A 20,492-nucleotide genomic window follows, 5' to 3' on the forward strand; every position below is an offset into this window, starting at 1 on the left:
AATTAAATTTTTGACATTGTTAAATCTTGTCCCTTGTAGATATAATTCAATGAAGAAAGGCTGGTAAACTGATGGGGAAGTGATTCTTAACTTGAAAATTTTGTCCTTCAAGATTGAAATTGTTCCCTGGAAAACTCAAGTCAAGGTGGACTGGTCCATATAGAATTTCTAAGGTTTTCCCTTATGGAGCAATTGAAATTTGGAGTGAAAAATCTGGGAATTTTAAGGTCAATGGGCATAGATTGAAACATTACATAACTGGAGACCCAATAATAAGAGCAAGCTGTTACAAGCTCTCCAATCCCTCACCTCTTTTCAGTGAAATTCATGAAGAGTCCAGCTAAGGACTATAAAATAGCCCTCTTGGGAGGCATCCCAAGTCCTTTTATTTTGCTTTTGTTGATTTACTTTCATTTTCATTAATTTTGTTTTTATCTTAAATCTCCCCAAATTAAATTTTTGACATTGTTAAATCTTGTCCCTTGTAGATATAATTCAATGAAGAAAGGCTGGTAAACTGATGGGGAAGTGATTCTTAACTTGAAAATTTTGTCCTTCAAATTTTCCCAAAAACTGATTGGTTTTTGCTGCATAACCTGTGCAGGAGCTGCAATCTGGTTTATGCAGAGGAAAAGTACATTCTGCAGCAAAAAGGGTGTCTGCAGCAAATGGCTCATGTTTTTGATGAGGTTGGATGTATTTAAATGGAGGAAGGTTGGTGAACTGCTGAAAGCTGCAATCTGGTTATTGCAGAGGAAAACTAAGTACATTCTGCAGCAAAAAGAGTGTCTACAGCTAATGACTTGTGCTTTTGGTGAGGTTGGGTATGTAACTTTTTAATACTTGTGCTTATAATGTTAATATGGTGGTAAGTGAGTTATTTTTGCAGTTTTGAGCTTATTTGGGTTGTAGAATTCAAAGTAGAAATGCTGCATTTTCTTGGCAAATCTTGGAGATTTCATTTCTCATTTGTGGTTAGATGCAACTTTATGCAGATTTTTATGGAGTTTTATGTGCTGAATGTTGATTTGCAGAATTTGAGTCAAAATGGCATAGCTCTCAAAGGTCTTTTATGTAGGATCAATGTCTACATGCCTGTGTGATGCCTTTTTGATATACTTTGTATATATTGATGTGTTTTTAGTGAAAAATTCTCATGGTTTATGCTTCATGGAATTATATTTCCTCATTCTAGGGTATTTTTCACACTTGCAATCCATGTTCTATTGCATTCTTGATCTTGTTAAATTGTGCATAAGCAACTGCATAGCTTATGCAATCCTGCATAACCACAATTCTTGCCATTTTTCACCTTTATTGCAAGTGCATAAGGAAAGTGCATAGCTTATGCAACTCTGCATAGCCTAATTTTGTCAAATTTCATATCTGTCAAAACTTGCATAAGGTGAGTGCATGACTTATGCACATTTGCACAACTTCAAATTCTGCATTTTCTCTCTCTGCCGAAGTCTGCATAAGCAGAGTGCATAACCTATGCACTTCTGCATAACCAAAAACTCTGAATTTCCAATTCTGCCGAGGGGTGCATAAGCAGAGTGCATAACCTATGCACTTCTGCATGACCAGAAACCCAGAAAAATCAAACTTGCCGAGGGGTGCATAAGGAAGGTGCATAAGTTATGCACTTCCGCATAACCAAGAACTCCAAAAATTCAAACTTGCCGAGGGGTGCATAAGCAGAGTGCATAACCTATGCACTTCTGCATGACCAGAAACCCAGAAAAACCAAAGTTGCCGAGACCTGCATAAGCAGAGTGCATAACTTATGCACTTCTGCATGACCTCATTCTCTGAATTTCAAAACCCACCGCAGAGTGCATAAGCAGAGTGCATAGCTTATGCACATCTGCATGACCACCAACCAAAATTCCAAAAATTGCCGAACAGTGCATGAGCAGAGTGCATAACCTATGCACTTCTGCATGACCCGATTTTCTGAAACACCACTTCTGCCGAGAGATGCATAAGGGGAGTGCATAACTTATGCACTCCCGCATGACTTCGCTCCTCAACATTTCAAGGGTCACCGAAACATGCATAAGGACAGTGCATGACCTATGCACTTGTGCATAAGCATTTCTCTGAAGTTTAAATCATTCTGAAACATGTACAAAAGAGTGCACAGGTTATGCATAAATCATTTTCCCCTTATGCAGTCTCTTACAAACCCGATTCAAATTTATTTTCGGCAAACAAAACTTCCCACCTCCACTTCCCGACTCTTCACCCCACGACCGCCCTTCAACCTCATTCCTTCCGGCATTCTCGCTCTCTCCCATCTTCTCCACTAGCACTCTCATCACGAAAACCCTAAATTCCCCCCTACATTTTCATTTCCCCCTATCTCTTCTCCATCGGCAATGGATTCCCCTCCACATTCCCGCCCCGCCTCTCCTCTCGAAGTCTCTCCATTGTCATCGATACACCCCACTTCCAATCCTCCACCACAAACGACACCCCCACCACCTCCCCCAACCACATACAAACGCAAAATCCGGTCCAAATCTGTGCGACCCATGTCCTCTGCTCCTCCTCTGTCCAAACGCAAAGACCCACCCACCCCATTGTCGGAACCGCCTCCCAAAAAGCCAAAAGCTCCAGCCTCTACACCCTCTTCCAAAGAAAAGACAATTTCGGCAACCTCATTTGTATCAAAGCTACCCTGGCCTCTCCCTGATACAATTCAAAAAGCAGCTTTTAAGCGCCTTAAGGATAGGAAGGTACAACCCACTAGGTATATATCTGCTGATGCTTTACAATCTCTTGGCTTATTTGACAATGTAGTTACATTTCTTGATGGTATGGGTTGGACAGAATTTGTGCATAAGCAAGAGGTAGTTTATCCAATTCTAGTTTTGGAGTTTATTTCTTCATTCTCTGCTACCCTCAATTTGCATGATGTAGACCATAAGCCAATTATGAAATTTAGATGCTTGGGGCAAAATAGAGAACTGTCATTAGACCAATTTCATAGCATTTTTGGTTTTGCAATTGATGGGTTATTTAGAGTACCACATACTGGAGTAGAGGTAGCCAACAAGGGCATTTGGAATCCTGCCCAATTTTGGAGAATCATAACAAACCAACCTCAAACTTTCTCTGCTGGAAGATCCAAAACATCCCAAATCCTTGACCCTGCACTTAGGTTTATTCATAGGCTGATGGCTAGCACCATATTGGGCAGAGGGACTAGTTCTGGTGCTGTGGGAAAATCTGAACTATTTATGTTATGGTGTGCATTTCACAAAGTTAAGGTATCTCCTGGTTACTTCTTTTGTGAACATGTGCTGCATATTGCCACCAAATCCATAGGTGACATTGTTTTGGGTGGGCTCATCACTGTCATAGCCAAGTATTTTGGTTTTAATCCTGCAGAGCACTCAATACCAGCACTTGAGGACACTTCATATTTTGATACTGCACACTTAACCAAAACAGGGTTCAATTTGTCATATTTTGATACTGTCCACCCTGCAGCAGAAACCGAGCCTATTGCACAACCAGAAACCCAACCTTTCACACCAGTCCCACAGCACCCTACTACACCTACCCCACCCCCTCAGCCTGCTCAGGACATTCCAGCTACCTCTGCTCAACCCATACCTCCTACAGATGAACCTTCCTCATCCACAGCACCTCCTGCATTCAACACTAAAGCCTTATTCACCTACCTTGACAGGCTTAGTGATGATATCTACTTTGTGGATAGGAAGCTTGACACTGGTCTTGATACACTCAAGGATCGTCATGATCACCTATTTGACCTTGTCATGGAAACCAGGGACAAGCAGAAAGAACTGAAGGAGATGGTGAAGCAACTCATGATCTGTTTGGGCATGCCACCCCACCTCCATCACCTCCTCCAAAGACCATCCTTTCGTGACCAGCGGCCACCTTTCTTAGCAACATCCTTGGACAAAGGCAAAACAATAGACATAGATTAGTGTTTGTTTTACTTTTGTTCAATCTTGTAGGACCTTTTCTTTGTAAATATGTTCAAACATTTCTAGTTTGTTTCAAATTATGTTTGTTTGTTTTGAATTAGTTTGTTTTAAATTCTGTTTTTCTTGAAGTTTTATTGAATAGCTATTACATTAGTCTTCTTTAATTTTCATTACACTTATTGCCCTTTTGTACATATTCGACCATACTCTGTATATATTTCAATACTTCTACTACTGGTTGTACATTTCCCTTGCCAATTCCCATGCAGCAGCTTTTGTATACACTGCACAGGCTATGAATTTCCTCATGCAACTGTTTTGCACAGCCTGTACAACCCTTTCTGCTACTTATGCAGCACTGCACAGGTTGTATTCCCCTTATGCAACTGTCCTGCATAGCCTATGCAACTGTCCTGCATAGCCTATGCAACATATATTGCCTCTTATGCAGCACCGCACGGCTTATGCACCTTACTTATGCACATGTCCTGCACAGCTCTTAACTCTGCATGACCTATGCAGTTTCTTATGCATCCCTTTATCTTGAATTCTCATCTGCTACATACCAGGTAACACTTTCTTCTTGCTCTTAATCTTTACAATTCCTGGTAATTACTATTTGCTTTGACTTTTGCTAATACATTGCTTGAGACATTGAGGACAATGTCCAATTTTGAGTTTGGGGGTGCACATTCTGATTTTTGCTTAATTTTTGCTTCATTTTTCACATTTTGAGTATAAGAGCATCTCATCCCATTTCATTTACATATATTGTAAATATTTTACATATACATCCATACATACATATTCATTACACATTTACACACACATTATACATCACTTAGAAATTGTACAAATTGCATACAAATAGACTCCTTCCACTTAGTTAATGCATTACTCATTTTAGGAATCATGCATCATGCATTAAAATCTTTTGCCAAATCCCTTGAGTATTGAAAATGTGCCTATGAGAGTGATTTGACTCACCCTTTAGTTGGGTTTGTGGATTGAAAGTTTCCTAAAAGGTGCAAGGTTTTGAAGTGTCTATCCCTTGCCTATATCTTCTTAGCCAAAAAGCCACCCAACTAGTCATTTGGAGGTGGAAGTGTTTAGAGGGAGTTATTGGATATAAGGTAGTCAAATGATGTCTCACCAATCCTAGAACAAATTTTCTAAATCTTTCAAGGCGAAATACTAGCTTATACTTGAAAAGAGAGATGATTAGGCATTCTTTGATTTAAACCTTCTTATTTTAAACCTTTGGCCTTTTTCCTAATTAAAATTAACCCTTGCAAACCCCTTTGAACCTTTTTATTCCTAATTTTTCTTGAAACCCTTATTGCTACCTAGCCAATGAACCAAACACTCCAACCCTTTTCATGAGGATAATTATTCATAATATTAGGTACATAAAAAAAATAAATAAAAAAATAAAAAAAGAAAAAAAGAAAAAAATACAATAAAAAGGAGAAGAAGTGCTTGTCATCTTGTAAAAGTGCTAGTATATGTGCTTTTCATTATTGCCATTCAAAATGAAAGAAATCCACCCAAAGTATTAAAAGAAATGAGTTTGGGGGTGGCATTTTTTTTTTTAGGGACAATTATCAAAAGAAAATGCAAAATACAAGTTAAAGTATCAAAATGTCCCTCTATTTTTATGTGTTTTGTAAACTATGCTAGCACTTGACAATCCTCATTGTGTATTTCTCTCTCCCATATAAAAAAAGAAAAAAAAAATATAATAAAATGTACCTTATGTTTCAAAATTGCAACATATTCTCATGCTTTGAATACTTTTTACCCATTCTTCTTCTTAGCCTCATTTTGAACCCCATGGCCCCATTACATCCCTAAAAAGACCTTTGATCTCTTGAAAGTACTTGCTACATTAGTGGAGATAGGAGTGGGGAATTTGCCTATGGGATTGGAAAACTATTCATTCATTCATTCAATTCCATCATTCCATATAGAGACACTTTGACTATTGATTGTTCTAGAATTCCTTTTGAGCATGACCCTCTCTTTTGATTGGTTGGTTTGGAGATTTTGAATGATAATTGACTTGATGGCTAAGCGGTGAAAGCTTGGATAAGCATTAAATTCTTTGCATTTTGAAGGATGGGTATATGGATTGTTGGTATGGCTAAAGGTGTGTTAAGTTACCTTAATGGGTGATTTTCATAACTCTTTGGATAAGGCACCCCTAAAAACTTTGCACCATATTTTAAAGTTTGCTTGAGGACAAGCAAAAGCTTGAGTTTGGGGGTATTTGATGCATACATTTTGCATAGTCATTTAGGTCTAATTTTATAGCCATTTTATTCTATTATTAGTTATCTTTAGCTAATTTCATTAGTAAATTAGTTAGTTTTTCATAATTGTTAATTTTGGATTAATTTGTAATTTTTACTTTGTTTTGTAGGAAAAATGGTGTTTTTGAAGGACTGAAGAGAATTTTGCCATTGAGGAGTGTCTTCTACAGCCAAAGATGTCAAAAACAAGTTTTCAAGCTGAAATATGCATTGACCAAATTGTGCATAACTTGCCGCATAAGCTATGCAGATCTGCATAAGGAGAAAGATCATCGTTTCCGAACCAAATGAAATGTGCATAAGGAGACAAAGATAGCTTATGCACATTCTCGCCTCCTTATGCACCTTCACGGAATTGTGCATAACCTATGCACCAAGTCATGCGCTTTTGCATAAGTGGCCCAGAACTAAAATCGCATAAGGGATCAGATAACTTATGCAGTCCACTTATGCAGTCCCATAAAGAGTTCATTAATGAGCTGGCAGAAGATTCCCTTAATGTATTCCTCCTAGAACATACTATTTTAGGGCTCCATGTCAGAAAAATACTATATATAGTCTCATTTTCCCATTTTAGAAGGAGACAAGGAGCAAAGAAGAAAAGGAGAGGGGCTGAGCAGAATTTGAAGAGCCATCTTCACCTTCCACACCATTTTCAACCAAGATTTGCAGATTTCTTTCTTTCTTTACACTTTTCTATATTTCTAGTGTTTAATTCCTTACTTCTTAGCTTAGATTAAAGCTTTATTTCCATTTAAACTCATCATATTTTGTAAGCATTATGGATAGTGAGTAGTTTACTTTTTATTCTGGAGTAAGGGTTGTAATATTTGAGATATTTTGTGGATCTTGATTGGGTAATCCATATTTTGTGGTCTTAATGAGTTTTATTCATTTCTTGTATGCTTAATGACATGCTTAGTGTAGGATCCCATTAAGTGATGTTCTTAATCCATGGTTGAAGCACCGAAAGGAGAAGGCCTTGTGATAGATAATCAAGAAATTGGACTTAATTAACTTAGACCTAGAAATAGGCTAAGGATTAAGAGGATTCACAGATTAATTAAAGAACTTAATGGGTCTTAATTAATTCTAACTCCACGAAAGTAGGATTAGTTTGATTAAGGCACTCTTTGTCTCACTCGAAAGGGAATTCAAAGGATTTAAGAATTAATCTCCTTAAAACCCATTAGTTTCATAAGATTGGATAACCAATTTAAAATCCCAAAATAGCTCGAATATGAAATCCCGAACTCCGGAATCACCTTTTTACCATTGTTAATTTCTAATCGAATTTAATTACTTGCCATTTTAAATCTTGCCATATTTGAACTTGCTTATTTCAATTTGATGCAATTTTAGTTTAATTAATACATTGTTGAATAGAATATTAATTTTGCACATTTAGATTTCATACTCCATTACCCATTAGTTCATTATTTTAATTTCATAAATACTTCAATTTAGTCAACTTTTATATCGAAAATTCAATCATTAACACAACTCCTCGTGGGATCGATATTTTTCTATACTACTTGTACGACCCGTGCACTTGCGGTTGGAACGCATCAAATACAGAATACAAAATATACAGAGAAATAATATAGTGATTGACTTTCTATAACATAGTGATTGACTTTCCATAACACTCCCCCTCAAGTTGGAGCATAGATGTTAATCATGCCCAACTTGTTACAAATGTAGTCAATTCTAGCTCCATTCAGAGCTTTTGTGAAAATATCTCTTAACTGCTCTCCAGTTTTGATGTGTCCTGTTGAGATGATCTGTTGTTGAATCTTTTCACGAATAAAGTGACAATCAATCTCAATATGTTTGGTCCGCTCATGAAACACCGGATTAGAAGCAATATGAAGCGACTTGATTATCACACCACAATTTCAGCGAGGAGGTCTTAAAACCTGTCTCATCTAGTAATTGAAGTATCCACATTACCTCAAATACTGATTGTGCCATGGCTCTGTATTCGGATTCAGCACTAGATCGAGAAACTACACTCTGCTTCTTGCTTCTCCAAGACACCAAATTTCCTCCAATAAAAACACAATATCCAGTAGTTGACCTCCTGTCAACCTTAGATCCAGCCCAGTCGGCATCTGAAAAACATTCAACATTCAAATGCCCATGATTACCATATAGCAAACCTCTTCCTGGAGCGCCCTTCAGATAACACAAGATTTGTTCCAAGGCTTCCCAATGAGCAACAGTTGGGGAAGACATAAACTGACTTACCACACTAACGGCATAAGCAATGTCAGGACGAGTGACTGTAAGGTAGTTCAATTTTCCTACCAGTCTCCTGTATCTCTCTAGATCTTCAAACAACTCACTATCCCCTGCTAACAATTGTAAAGTTGGAGTCATTGGTGCGCTACAAGGCTTAGCACCTAATTTTCCTGTCTCTGTCAATAGATCGAGGACATATTTTTTTTTGAGACAAGAAAATACCCTTCTTACTTCTCATAACTTCGATACCCAAGAAATACTTTAAGAATCCCAAGTCTTTGGTATGAAACTGAGTTTGGAGGAAGGTTTTAAGAGATGAAATACCTGCAGAGTCACTCCCAGTGATGACAATGTCATCCACATAGACTATTAAGAGAATTAGACCAGCCTCAGATTGCCTATAAAATACTGAGTGATCACACTTACTCTTTTGCATACCAAATTCCTGTACTGCTTCACTGAATCTCCCAAACCATGCCCTAGGACTTTGTGTCAAGCCATAAGAGACTTCCGAAGCCTACAAACTTTACCCAACTCCCCCTGAGCAACAAACCCAGGTGGTTGCTCCATATACACCTCCTCCTGAAGATCACCATGAAGGAAAGCATTCTTGATATCCAATTGATGCAGGGGCCAATCATATGTAGCTGCTAAAGAGATAAACAAGCGAATAGAAGTAAGTTTAGCTACAGGAGAAAAAGTATCAGAGTAATCAACCCCATATGTCTGAGCATATCCTTTTGCTACAAGGCGTGCTTTTAACCTAGCCACATAACCATCAGGATTTACCTTTACTGTATATACCCATTTGCAACCAATAGCTTTCTTACCAGTGGGCAAAGGCAATAGTTCCCATGTACCATTAACATCTAAAGCCTCCATTTCCTCTTTCATAGCATCACACCAGCCAGGATGAGACAGTGCCTCATCAACAGTATTAGGGATAGGAACAGAGTCTAAAGAAGTAACAAAACACCGAGAACAAGAAGACAATTGATTATAAGAAACAAAAGAAGAGATAGGGTAAGTACATGAATGTTTACCTTTACGAAGAGCAATGGGTAAGTCTAGATCAGAATCATGATCAGTATGAGGTACAGGATCTCCCAACGAAGTAGCTGGTGGAGGATCTGAGTCAGGAATCTCCAATCTCCTGGAATAAACATGAACAATGGGAGGTCGAGTAGGTCTAGAGACAGAAAGAACAGGATGTGGGAGAGGACTAGACATTGGTTGGACAGTATATATTAAGAGATCATCCTCCTCCCCCTGACTTTCATACACAGATGATGGAGAAAAAAATGGAGTGGACTCAAAAAATGTGACATCTGCAGAAACAAGATAACGATTAAGAGTAGGAGAGAAACAACGGTACCCTTTTTGGAGCCGGGAGTACCCAAGGAAGACACATTTGAGAGATTTTGGATCCAATTTAGTAACCTGTGGATGAACATCACGCACAAAACAGGTACAACAAAAAATACGGGGTTCAATAGGGAACAAAGATTTTGTAGGAAACAAAGTAGTATAAAGAATATCCCCATTAAGGACAGAAGACGGCATACGATTGATCAAAAAATATGCCGTAGAAACTGCATCCGCCCAAAAGTGTTTAGGTACTTTCATCTGAAAAAGAAGAGCACGAGTTACCTCAAGAAGATGACGATTTTTTCTTTCGGCCACGCCATTTTGGGATGGGGTATCCACACAGGAAGACTGATGAAGAATGCCATTTTGTGTCATATAAGGCTGAAATTGTCTTTGAAAAGTATTCTTTGGCATTGTCACTTCTTAATATGCGCATGAAATATTAAATTGAGTTTTGATTTCATTACAAAAGCACAAAAGATAAAAACAACTCGTAACGATTCTTCATTAAATATAACCAGGTAACACGAGTAATCATCAACAAAAGTAACAAAATAACGAAATCCAGTTTTAGATGTAACAGAACAAGGACCCCAAACATCAGAATGAACTACCTCAAAAGGAGATGAAGCCCGTTTATTGACTCTAGACACAGAAGGCAAACGATGATGTTTTGCAAACTGACACGACTCACATTCTAGTACTGATAAAGACTGAAATTGAGGACACAGCTTCTTCATGGTAGACAAAGAAGGATGACCCAATCTACAATGAGCTTCAAGAGGTGTTAAGGTACTGGAGCAAACAAGCGACCGCGGTACATGATTTTCCAGAATGTAGAGACCACCTGACTCGCGTCCTCTACCAATAATCTGCTTCGTCGTAAGATCCTGAAACAAACACTGGTCAGGAAAAAAGGAAACAGAACAATTTAAGGTACGAGTAAGTTTACTAACAGAAACTAGATTAAAAGAGAATTTTGGTAGACACAAAACAGAAGACAAAGAAATTGACGAAGTCGGGTTCGCAGTTCCAGAACCCATGACACAAGAAGTAGAACCATCAGCTAAAGTAACAGTAGAGGAAGTGAGATTAGACTGAAAAGTAGATAGAAGACTAGAATTACCTGTCATGTGATCTGTCGCACCAGAATCAATAACCCATTTGGATGAAGAAGACACAAGGCATGTAGTGGATTTACCTGACTCAGCGATCGCAGTGACAGGGGAACTGGTAGGCTTTAGAGATGCCTGATACTGGGAAAATTGTGCAAAATCCTCTGCAGATACCAAAATAGTTTTCTCAGAGGAAGATACTGTAGAATTCTCTGCTGCCATATTTGCCATCTGTGATCGCTGATTTTTTCTCTAAAGTTGCGAACAATTATATTTTGTATGGCCAGGCTCATGGCAATAATAACAAATGACTCCTCTTGAGTCCTGATTAGAACTAGCCTCTCCATTACGCTGATTACTTCTGTTGCCTGTAATTCCTCCTCTACTTCCTCTTCTATTACCCTGTTGTCCATTTGGATTATGGCTAATAAGAGCACTACTGGCAGGCTGTGAAGATTGAGTACTCTCTGTACGAAGGACCCGTGTGAACGTTTCATGCAAAGAGGAAATCTCAGAACTGGAGAGGATCTGAGATTTAGCAGTCTCATACTCTGAAGGAAGGCCTGCAAGAAAACTCATAACAGCCAGTTGCTCCCGTTGGGCCTGCTGAACTTTCACATCAGGACTAAAAGGCAACAATAAATTAAGTTCCTCATATACCCGTTTAAAATCCATAAAATAAGCCGTGAGAGACTTATCCTCTTTCTCAGCACGGTAGAATGCCTTACAAACATCATAAATACGGGAGATATTCCCTTTACCAGAATACAGAAAATCTAAGTAATCCATCAATTCCTTAACAAATTCACAGTGATTAATTAAACTAATTACCTCACTATGAATCGAGTTCCGAAGCTGCAAAAACAACCGAGCATCCTCCCTTAGCCAAGTTTGTATGTATCATCAGTGGGTGGATCTTTATTAAGGTGATCATCCTTATCAATGCTACGCAAATAGACCCTAACAGTCTTACTCCACTCCAGGTAATTAGAACCATTAAGTTTGTGTTCTGTGATCTTAGTCATCACCGGAATCACATCAGAAATAACATTCTTATTGTCTGCCATTTGTTGAGACAAAGAAAACTAACCGAAACGCTAATCCAAAGTGCTTATAGTAGCAAAATAACCCAAAATTACAAATCAAGCAAATACCAAAATAGGATCTGAGAGCCAAACCTCAGAAGTCCTTTAATGGTTATACTGGATCAGGCAACAGCACACAGTGGTGGAATGAGGGGGTTGAGACGACGTCGGCGATGTTGATCGGGGTTGAAACGGCCGGTCGGCGGCCAAGGTCTCTCCTGAGCTGGGTAGTGAGAACAAATAGTCACCTTAGATTGATAACCTGCTCTGATACCATGTAGAAAGAGATGATTCTCATTAATTTCAATTAATCTATACATGGGTATATATATACAATTGATTCCTATAATTGTGTTCTACTAATTAGGAAGAAATCCTAAATAAGAAATCCTAAATAGGAATACAAAATACAAAATATACAGAGAAATAATATAGTGATTGACTTTCCATAACATAGTGATTGACTTTCCATAACAACTCTCATCTTTTCTAGAATTGTCTTCCTTAATTATAAAGTATACACCGCCATTGAAGAAGCTTGATGAAGCTTCATTCTTGCAAAAGCCAATCATCGACGTTCAGGAAACTTAAAGGATCGACTATAGAAAAGCATATGAAGCTTCTCATCACCGCCTACATCAACTATAAATGTGTGCTGTGTTGGGAACAAGTGAAAATGGATATGAGCTGAGAGAAACTCTCAAGTGTGAGTGTGTGAGAGTGTCCTAGTGTCTAAGTGAGATTATAGACACATATAAGTGAGAGTGTCTTTTGTGCATACAAGAGTATGTGTGAGTGGTTGTTAGTGTGGTGAAAGTGGTGTGCACGTGTGTAAGAGAAGTGTGAGTGAGTAATACTATTGGGTTGTAAAATTTCAATTTAGTCCTAATAATAAAAGTTTCATTTTTAAATCCATCTTTTTCATCCTTTAATTTTCAACAAGTGATATCAAAACGTAAAGATACTCGACAATTCTTCCATAATCTAAAAATAGAGGAAGCGAACAAAGTGGGACTAGTAGCATTCCATATGATCAAAGAGGCACAACTATGGGTGTTCAAATTAGAACAGGAGAAGCCAAGATTATCATGGGAAGCTTTAAAAAATTATTGCCACCTGCGTTTTGGTCCTCTGCTGAAAGGTAATCCCTTGGGGGAATTGGTAAACTTAAAACAAACAAGAACAGTGAAAGAGTACCAAGGCAAACTTTAGACGCTTCTGGCAAGAGTTAATTCAATTTGGGCTGATCAACAAGTTGAGATTTTTATGTCAAATTTAACCGAAATGATCAGAGTGGATGTAGAATTGCAAAATCGCCTATTTTGGTTAGAGGTGAAGGATTGGGAGGACCCTTCAAAAGATGAACCACTAGATAAAATGGAGGACCCAGAAATATCCTTGTACGCCATTAACAGACTCAGGAAGCTCAAACAATGCAATTGCAAGCAAAAGTAGGGGGAAATACGTACTGCGGGTACTACTGGATTCAGATAGTACTCCTCCTTTTATTAATGAAACAGCAGTCAGAAGATTGCAACTCCCAATCCTTCAACACTTCAAACTCCAGGTGTCTGTCACTAATAGTATGGGCATTAGTGAAGCAGTAACCTTATCCGTTGATTCTGAATTATAACTGATCAAGGCTTTATGTTGTTCAATGATTTTTTGTCCTCATGCAGGTTGACGTTGTTGTCAGCTTACTTCCCCCTAGTTGCCACATTATCATAGCAGATGCATGCATCAAGGTAGCCACCGCTTTCTTGATATTATTATTTTTAGTATTATAGAACTTTGTTTTCAGCCTGAGAATAAACTGCGAATAATCCATTCTTGGTAAACAAATGATTTGAATTCTGAGAAAGATACAACGCGATGTGTAATAGTCAGCTCTAAGTTATTTATAAAAGATACTCAAAACGCTATGTTTAGTAAAAGGAAATTAAGAAAGCAAGCTCTCAGGTTCATAGTAATGAAGAATAAAGAAAATGGCGGGAGAGGTTGTTATCAAATTGTCACAGCTGTCATAGATGCTTCTAGACGTAGTTTTCACATATATGGTTGTACTTGTATAGACCTTCTCTACATACTGTAATTTAGTTTTTTTTTTTTTCATATGGATGAATTCAATTTTCCTCTCTAAAGATCTCTGTTTTGATTTGAGTTTTCCTTTAGATTTGTTCATGGTATCAGAGCAAACGATCGCAACCTGTGATTTAATTTGAGTTTTTGTGATTTTGTTTTCTAAAAAATAACTACTATGGCTGATGTTAGAGAATCTGGTGTAGATCATGTTAGTAGTATGCCCTAGAGCATATCATTTAATATGTATATTGTACATAATTTTATTAATAAAAGGCATTTTCACTTTTCCGTTTACATAATATATTTATGTGTAATAGAAAAGGTCTATTGATATTTTATTAGAAATATTATTCTTAAGTTGTTAAGAATATGAGTGACAATATTTCTAGCACAAAGTATCATAAATAGGTTCACAATCGAGGATACTTCATAATAAGGACATGACTTATCCAGAAAGATTATATTCATATTTATTCACAAGTTATTTATATAAGATATAAATAAGATGGAATGGTGAGTCTCACGCCATATAACAAACATGATAGACACTTATAAATGATAAGTAGGCTGAACCAGTGACACTTATGACAAGCACATGGAGTTTACTCTTGTCAATGTTTTGTCATAAATCATATCAGTGCATATAATCTTTAGACCTGAGATAGCATAGTTATCTTGTATATAGGTAGTTTGAGTTTGATACTGCTTTCATACTTGTACTATGTATGGGTATATGGGCATGTGTTGGCTCCTACTAGTTATATATGGAGGTAGGTGTTGATCAAGATGGAATCTGTTCCTCTAAGTAAATAGAGATAAAATCCTATGTTTATTTAATTGTTCTTGATATTTCAAGTACCTGGCCAGGACAGATAGATTTATTCAGAAAAGAGTTTCTGATGAGAAAATCTTTTTAATCAAGAACTGGAATTAAAAGAGAACATAATATTCATAGCAAATGGAGTTTTAAATAAACCATTACTACAGCTTGAGTTGGGATTTTGTAACAGAGAGATTCTAGTGCATGGTAACATATGATTATAGGTTCATTTAAGGTAAACCTTATTACTAATTGGGTGGCCATGGCATGCTATGCTAGGTGTTAACCATGGTCTATGAGGTTCATAAAATGATTTAGAGAAATCATTTATGGTAAGAAAGAGTTCTGATGATATTAAGAGTTGATATCATGTCTCATTGCCAATTAGTGATGAGCCTAGTAAGTCACACACATACACAAGTTATCACCTATTTAAATATGATTTAATTAATTAATTAAAGAGTTTAATTGATTAATTAAATAGGTTTGGTTTGTAATTAAATTGCAAAGTCCCTAGCATGACTTGAAACCAAATCTAGATTATTGGATATGTAGTATAAATTAAATTTATATTTAAAGTGTTTAAATATGAATTTAATTAATGAGAAATTAATTAATAGAGATTAATTAATTAATTTATATTTGATATAAATTAATTAGAAGAAGAAAAATAATTCTTTTGGGTTAAGAACTCAAAATTAAGACACAGGGGCATTTTGGTCATTTCACAGTGTGACACGTGGCACCATGAGATGGTGACACATGGGATTACACATAAGCTTGCCAAATGTTTTTTAATCATGTAAGATGATTAAAATCAAGATTAAATATAGGTTTGACACTTGGCACAATGTGATTGGGTCACTTAAACCTAGAGCTAATCAAAGGGTGACATGTGGTAAGGGTTTAATGTGTTAACCTAGCTATTTAAGTGTGGTTATGAAAAGAAAAAATAACTAGCAGCCACTCCTCTCCTTTGTCACGCCACCTTGAGGCTTTTCATCTATTCTTCTTCATCTCTCATCAATTCAAAGAGATTAGCCATCAATCTCTTGAATTAAGAACACTAGAAATTGTTTCTAGTGTCCTGTTTACATCTCTAATCTCTTAAAAGGCAGAACATGAATTTCTAATTAATAGAAAAAGCTTTAGAAGCTGTTCAAGGGCTGCCATAGGTGTTCTTGGTGTGGACAAGCTAGAGGGACAACATCTGATGTCCTGAAGACGAATCTCAAAGGCGCAGACACTGCGATTGCATCAAGAGGTTAGTGTAATCGTTCTTGATTTAATCTAGGGTTCTAAAATTAATCTGATTAATTTTAAAATCTTAAATGGCAAATACAGATCCAAAAACATATTAAAAGAGTTTTAATATGTTGTTTGTCATTGAAATCAAATAGATAAAAATAAATCTTGCATAATGCATGTGACCCTAGGTGAAAATTTTTGAATTCAATGGTATAAACTTGTGTTTTTCACGCTTCCATTCCTTCAGATCAACGCCAAAAAGATCATCACAGAATTCTGATTCTCCAGGCATGATTCTTGTGAGTTCTCCACTGATTGGAGAGAATTACTTGATGTGGAGCAGATCAATGATGATTGCTCTTAGGGCCAAGGATAAGCTGAGTTTTATAACAGGAAAATGTGAAAAACCAGAAGAAAATTCTCCTGACTTTGAGAAGTGGATCAAAGCTGATAGCATGGTTATTTCTTGGATTCTTAATTCAATTTCGAAAGAAATTGTTGAAGCATTCATCTATACCACGTCAGCTAAGGAACTTTGGGATGATTTGTCTCAAAGGTTTGGGCAAAGCAATGGTCCTCACATCTATAAGATCAAGCATGAAATTGGATCTTTTCAGCAAGGTAATCAGTCAATTACAGTTTATTTTACTAAACTGAAGAAGTTATGGGATGAATTAGCATGTTTGAAACCTTTACCTACATGTACGTGTGGTGCCTCTAAGGAAATGAGTGATATTATTGATATTGACAAACTGATGCAGTTTTTGCCTGGATTAAATAGTTCATATGAACATGTGAGAAATCAGTTGTTACTCACAGATCCTTTTCCATCTGTTGCTAAAGCTTACTCAATGGTACTTCAAATAGAGAAGTAAAAGGAAATAAATACTTTTGTGATAGAAGTACCTGAGAACTCTATGGCTATGGTGGCTAAAACTCAGTATCTCAAGAAGGAGAATGTGAATCCTTTGAATAAATCAAAGTATAAGAAGAAGGATGGTGGTAGGAAAGATGATAGGTACTGTGAATATTGTAAGGCCACAGGACATGTTAAGGATTCGTGTTTCAAATTAACTGGCTATCTAGATTGGTATAAACCGAAGAGGAGTAATCAAGCAGCAAATCTGACTATTCAATCTACTGATGGATCCGTCAAATCTAATTCACCTAACTCTTCCACTAATAAGGAAGACTTGGCTGCTACTATCACTTCTATAGTTCAACAGGAGTTATTTAAAATGATGAAAGGGAAGAATATCCAGGAGGCAGGGTGTGTTGAGTATACTGGATTTGCAGGTAACATCTCAACTGATATATCAGTTTCTGATTACTCTTGTGACAAGGTAGATTGGATTATAGACAGTGGAGCTACATCTCATATGTGTTCACCTAAAACCATTATACAGGAACCTAAATCTATCAAATCCATAACTCCAGTTTTTTTACCTGATGGAACTATCAAATTTGTTAAGTCCATAGGAAATGTTATTCTACATTCTTCACTCACTTTACATAATGTGCTCCAAATACCTAGATTTAAACACAATCTTTTATCTGTACATCAATTAGCCAAAGATTCACATATCATGGTTATTTTTTACCCTGACCATTGCATCTTGCAGGACCTCTGGACTAAGGAGTTGATTACTGTGGGACAGTTGGAAAAAGGATTATATAGACTTAGTTCTAGTTCTTTTTCTATACTGAAATTGAAGTATAGGCATGAAATTCCTCTTATGAATCTTTCAAACTCCAATTTGTGTAATGCTGCTGATTCTGTAAATAGTAATAAAATTAGTACCTCTCTGTGGCATACAAGATTGGGACATGCTTCAACTTCCAAACTCAGACATATTTCACAACTCCATTATACTGAACCTACCACAATATGTGAAATTTGTCCACTAGCCAAGCAACACAGATTACCTTTTCCTACAAGCATCATATCCAGTCCTAGTATTTTTCATCTCATTGACCTAGCCATATGGGGACCATACTCACTTCAAACTTTTACTGGAGCTTCCTATTTTTTAACCATAGTTGATGATTGTAACAGAACAACATGGACTTATCTTCTTCAAAACAAACACCAAGTTTGTCATACCATTTATGTATTTCTTAAAATGATTCATAACCATTTTCATACCTCAATTAAATATGTTAGAATAGACAATGGGTCAGAATTTTTGAGTTTAGACACCAACAAGCTATTCCAAGAAAATGGTATTATACACTAGAAAGCCACAACTTACACTCCCCAACAAAATGGGGTGGTGGAGATGAAGCATAAACACTTACTCTAAGTAGCTAGAGCACTCATGTTTCAATCAGGGTTACCTTCTAATTTTTGGGGGGAATCCATTCTACATGCTACATATTTGGTTAATAAACTTCCCAGTTCTGTCCTTCATTGGAAATCCCCATATGAAATGTTACACAACAAGCCTCCTGACTATAATCTTTTAAGAAATTTTGGATGTCTTTGCTTTGCCACAAATGTTAGATCTCACAAAGCCAAATTTGATGTAAGAGCCATTAAATGTGTTTTCCTAGGATTTGCTTCTGGATATAAAGCCTACAAGTTGTATGGTCTAGTAGCTAAAACTATTTGTGTCTCATGTGATGTTATTTTTCATGAGTTCCAATTTCCATTTTCACAAACTCATCCACATTCTATTCAACCTACAATTCCTTTACCTATACCAGAAGATGATTTTCCCTTAGTACCTCACGTTTCTGATCCATCAATAACTACCTCCCAATCCATGTCTCCTACTTTTATTTCTCCTATTCATTCTACTCCTACAGTAAGGAGAAGTTCTAGAACTATTCATAAGCCTTCTTTGCTAAATGACTTTGTGGCAAATGTGCAAGTTGATAATTCATTTTCAACTATTTCCACTGACTCTATTAGTCCAGAGGCACATTCAAGTATCTTACCTACCCCTTATTCATTATCAAACATATCTTTTCATCCCTCACATATGAGTTTTGTAGCTTCAATTTCTGTGGTTCATGAACCTAGTTCATATGAGCATGCGAGAACTAATGATAAATGGGTAGCAGCAATGCAATTGAAACTTGATGCTTTGGAAAAAAATCACACATGGGATTTAGTTCCCTTTTCTACTCACAAGAAACCTATTGCATCTAAGTGGGTATATAAGATAAAGCACAAACCAGATGGGTCTGTGGATCGATATAAAGCCAGGTTAGTTGCAAAGGGGTTCAATCGGTTAGAAGGTGTTGACTACACTGAAAGTTTCACCCCGATGGCAAAAGTAGTCACTGTGAGATTATTTTTAGCTATCGCATCAGCCAAGAATTGGCCCATTCACCAATTGGACATCAATAATGCCTATTTACATGGATTTATTAGTGAGAAACTTTACATGTTACCCCCTCAAGGGTATGCAAAGGCTCAATCTAATCAAGTATGTCAACTCAGGAAGTCCTTATATGGCCTTAAACAAGCTGGTCGACAATGGAGTAAGGAACTTACCTCAAAATTGGTAGAGTTTAGGTTTATTCAATCAGCTCATGAACACTGTTTGTTTACCAAAAGCACTTTTACTTCTTTTCTAGTGCTTATTGTATATGTTGAAGATGTACTTATCACCGGTAACTACGAGTCTGACATTGTTTCCACCAAATAGTACTTGCATCACAAGTTCACAATTAAAGACTTGGGGTATGCTAAATTTTTTCTTGGACTGGAGATAGCTCGTTCCACTTCTGGGATGTATATTAATCAACATAAATACATCCAAGACATACTTACTGATACTGGTCTTCAAGGGGCTAAATCTGCTCAAGTCCCTCTTCCCCGAGGTTTCAAACTCACAGCTAATGATGGTCCTTTATTATCTGATCCTGCTCAATATCGTAGACTTGTGGGACGTCTTTTATATCTCAATTTGTCGAGGCCAGATATCACTTTCTCGATTCAACAGCTGAGCCAATTTATGCAGGCCCCTCAACAGCCACACTGGGATGCTGTCATTCATGTCCTTCGTTACTTAAAAGGTTTTCCTGATAAAGGTTTATTTTTCCCAGCTGATAATTCTTTTTATCTTCATGCCTATTGTGATGCTGATTGGGCTGCCTGCACTGAAACTCACAAATCTGTCACTGGCTTCTGCATTTTCCTTGGAAATTCCTTAATTTTATAGAAATCAAAAAAACAGGCAACAGTGATTCAGTCTTCTGCTGAAGTAGAGTATCGCAGCATGGCATCTACAATGTGCGAACTT

At 37.0% G+C, this 20,492-nt stretch overlaps 1 protein-coding gene across 3 annotated transcripts; it reads right to left on the reverse strand.

Annotated features, from left to right (window-relative positions):
* Window positions 1-10,413: 10,413 nt before the first annotated feature.
* On the reverse strand, window positions 10,414-11,912 carry LOC131170560 (uncharacterized). Of its 3 annotated transcripts, none has more exons than XM_058129804.1 (2): window positions 11,016-11,912; window positions 10,414-10,779 (listed from the first exon to the last, which is right to left on the reverse strand). In XM_058129804.1, the coding sequence occupies exons 1-2, from the start codon at window positions 11,233-11,235 to the stop codon at window positions 10,751-10,753; spliced, it is 249 nt and encodes an 82-aa protein (XP_057985787.1). In that variant the 5' UTR covers window positions 11,236-11,912; the 3' UTR covers window positions 10,414-10,750. The 3 variants fall into 2 exon arrangements, 1 of the variants encoding a protein (XP_057985787.1); XR_009141340.1 differs by having other exon boundaries at window positions 11,091-11,912.
* Between the last annotated feature and the right edge of the window lie 8,580 nt (window positions 11,913-20,492).

Source organism: Hevea brasiliensis, chromosome 11 (assembly GCF_030052815.1).
Source record: "Hevea brasiliensis isolate MT/VB/25A 57/8 chromosome 11, ASM3005281v1, whole genome shotgun sequence".
In the NCBI taxonomy this organism is placed as follows: domain Eukaryota; kingdom Viridiplantae; phylum Streptophyta; class Magnoliopsida; order Malpighiales; family Euphorbiaceae; genus Hevea; species Hevea brasiliensis.

Excerpts from the sequence above, each read along its gene's own strand:
- LOC131170560 (XM_058129804.1), bottom strand. The coding sequence starts at position 11,235 with ATGGCAAATATGGCAGCAGAGAATTCTACAGTATCTTCCTCTGAGAAA. Across the intron at positions 10,780-11,015 it reads TGCGACAGATCACATGACAG|GATCTTACGACGAAGCAGAT; the intron begins GTAATTCTAGTC and ends TGTTTGTTTCAG.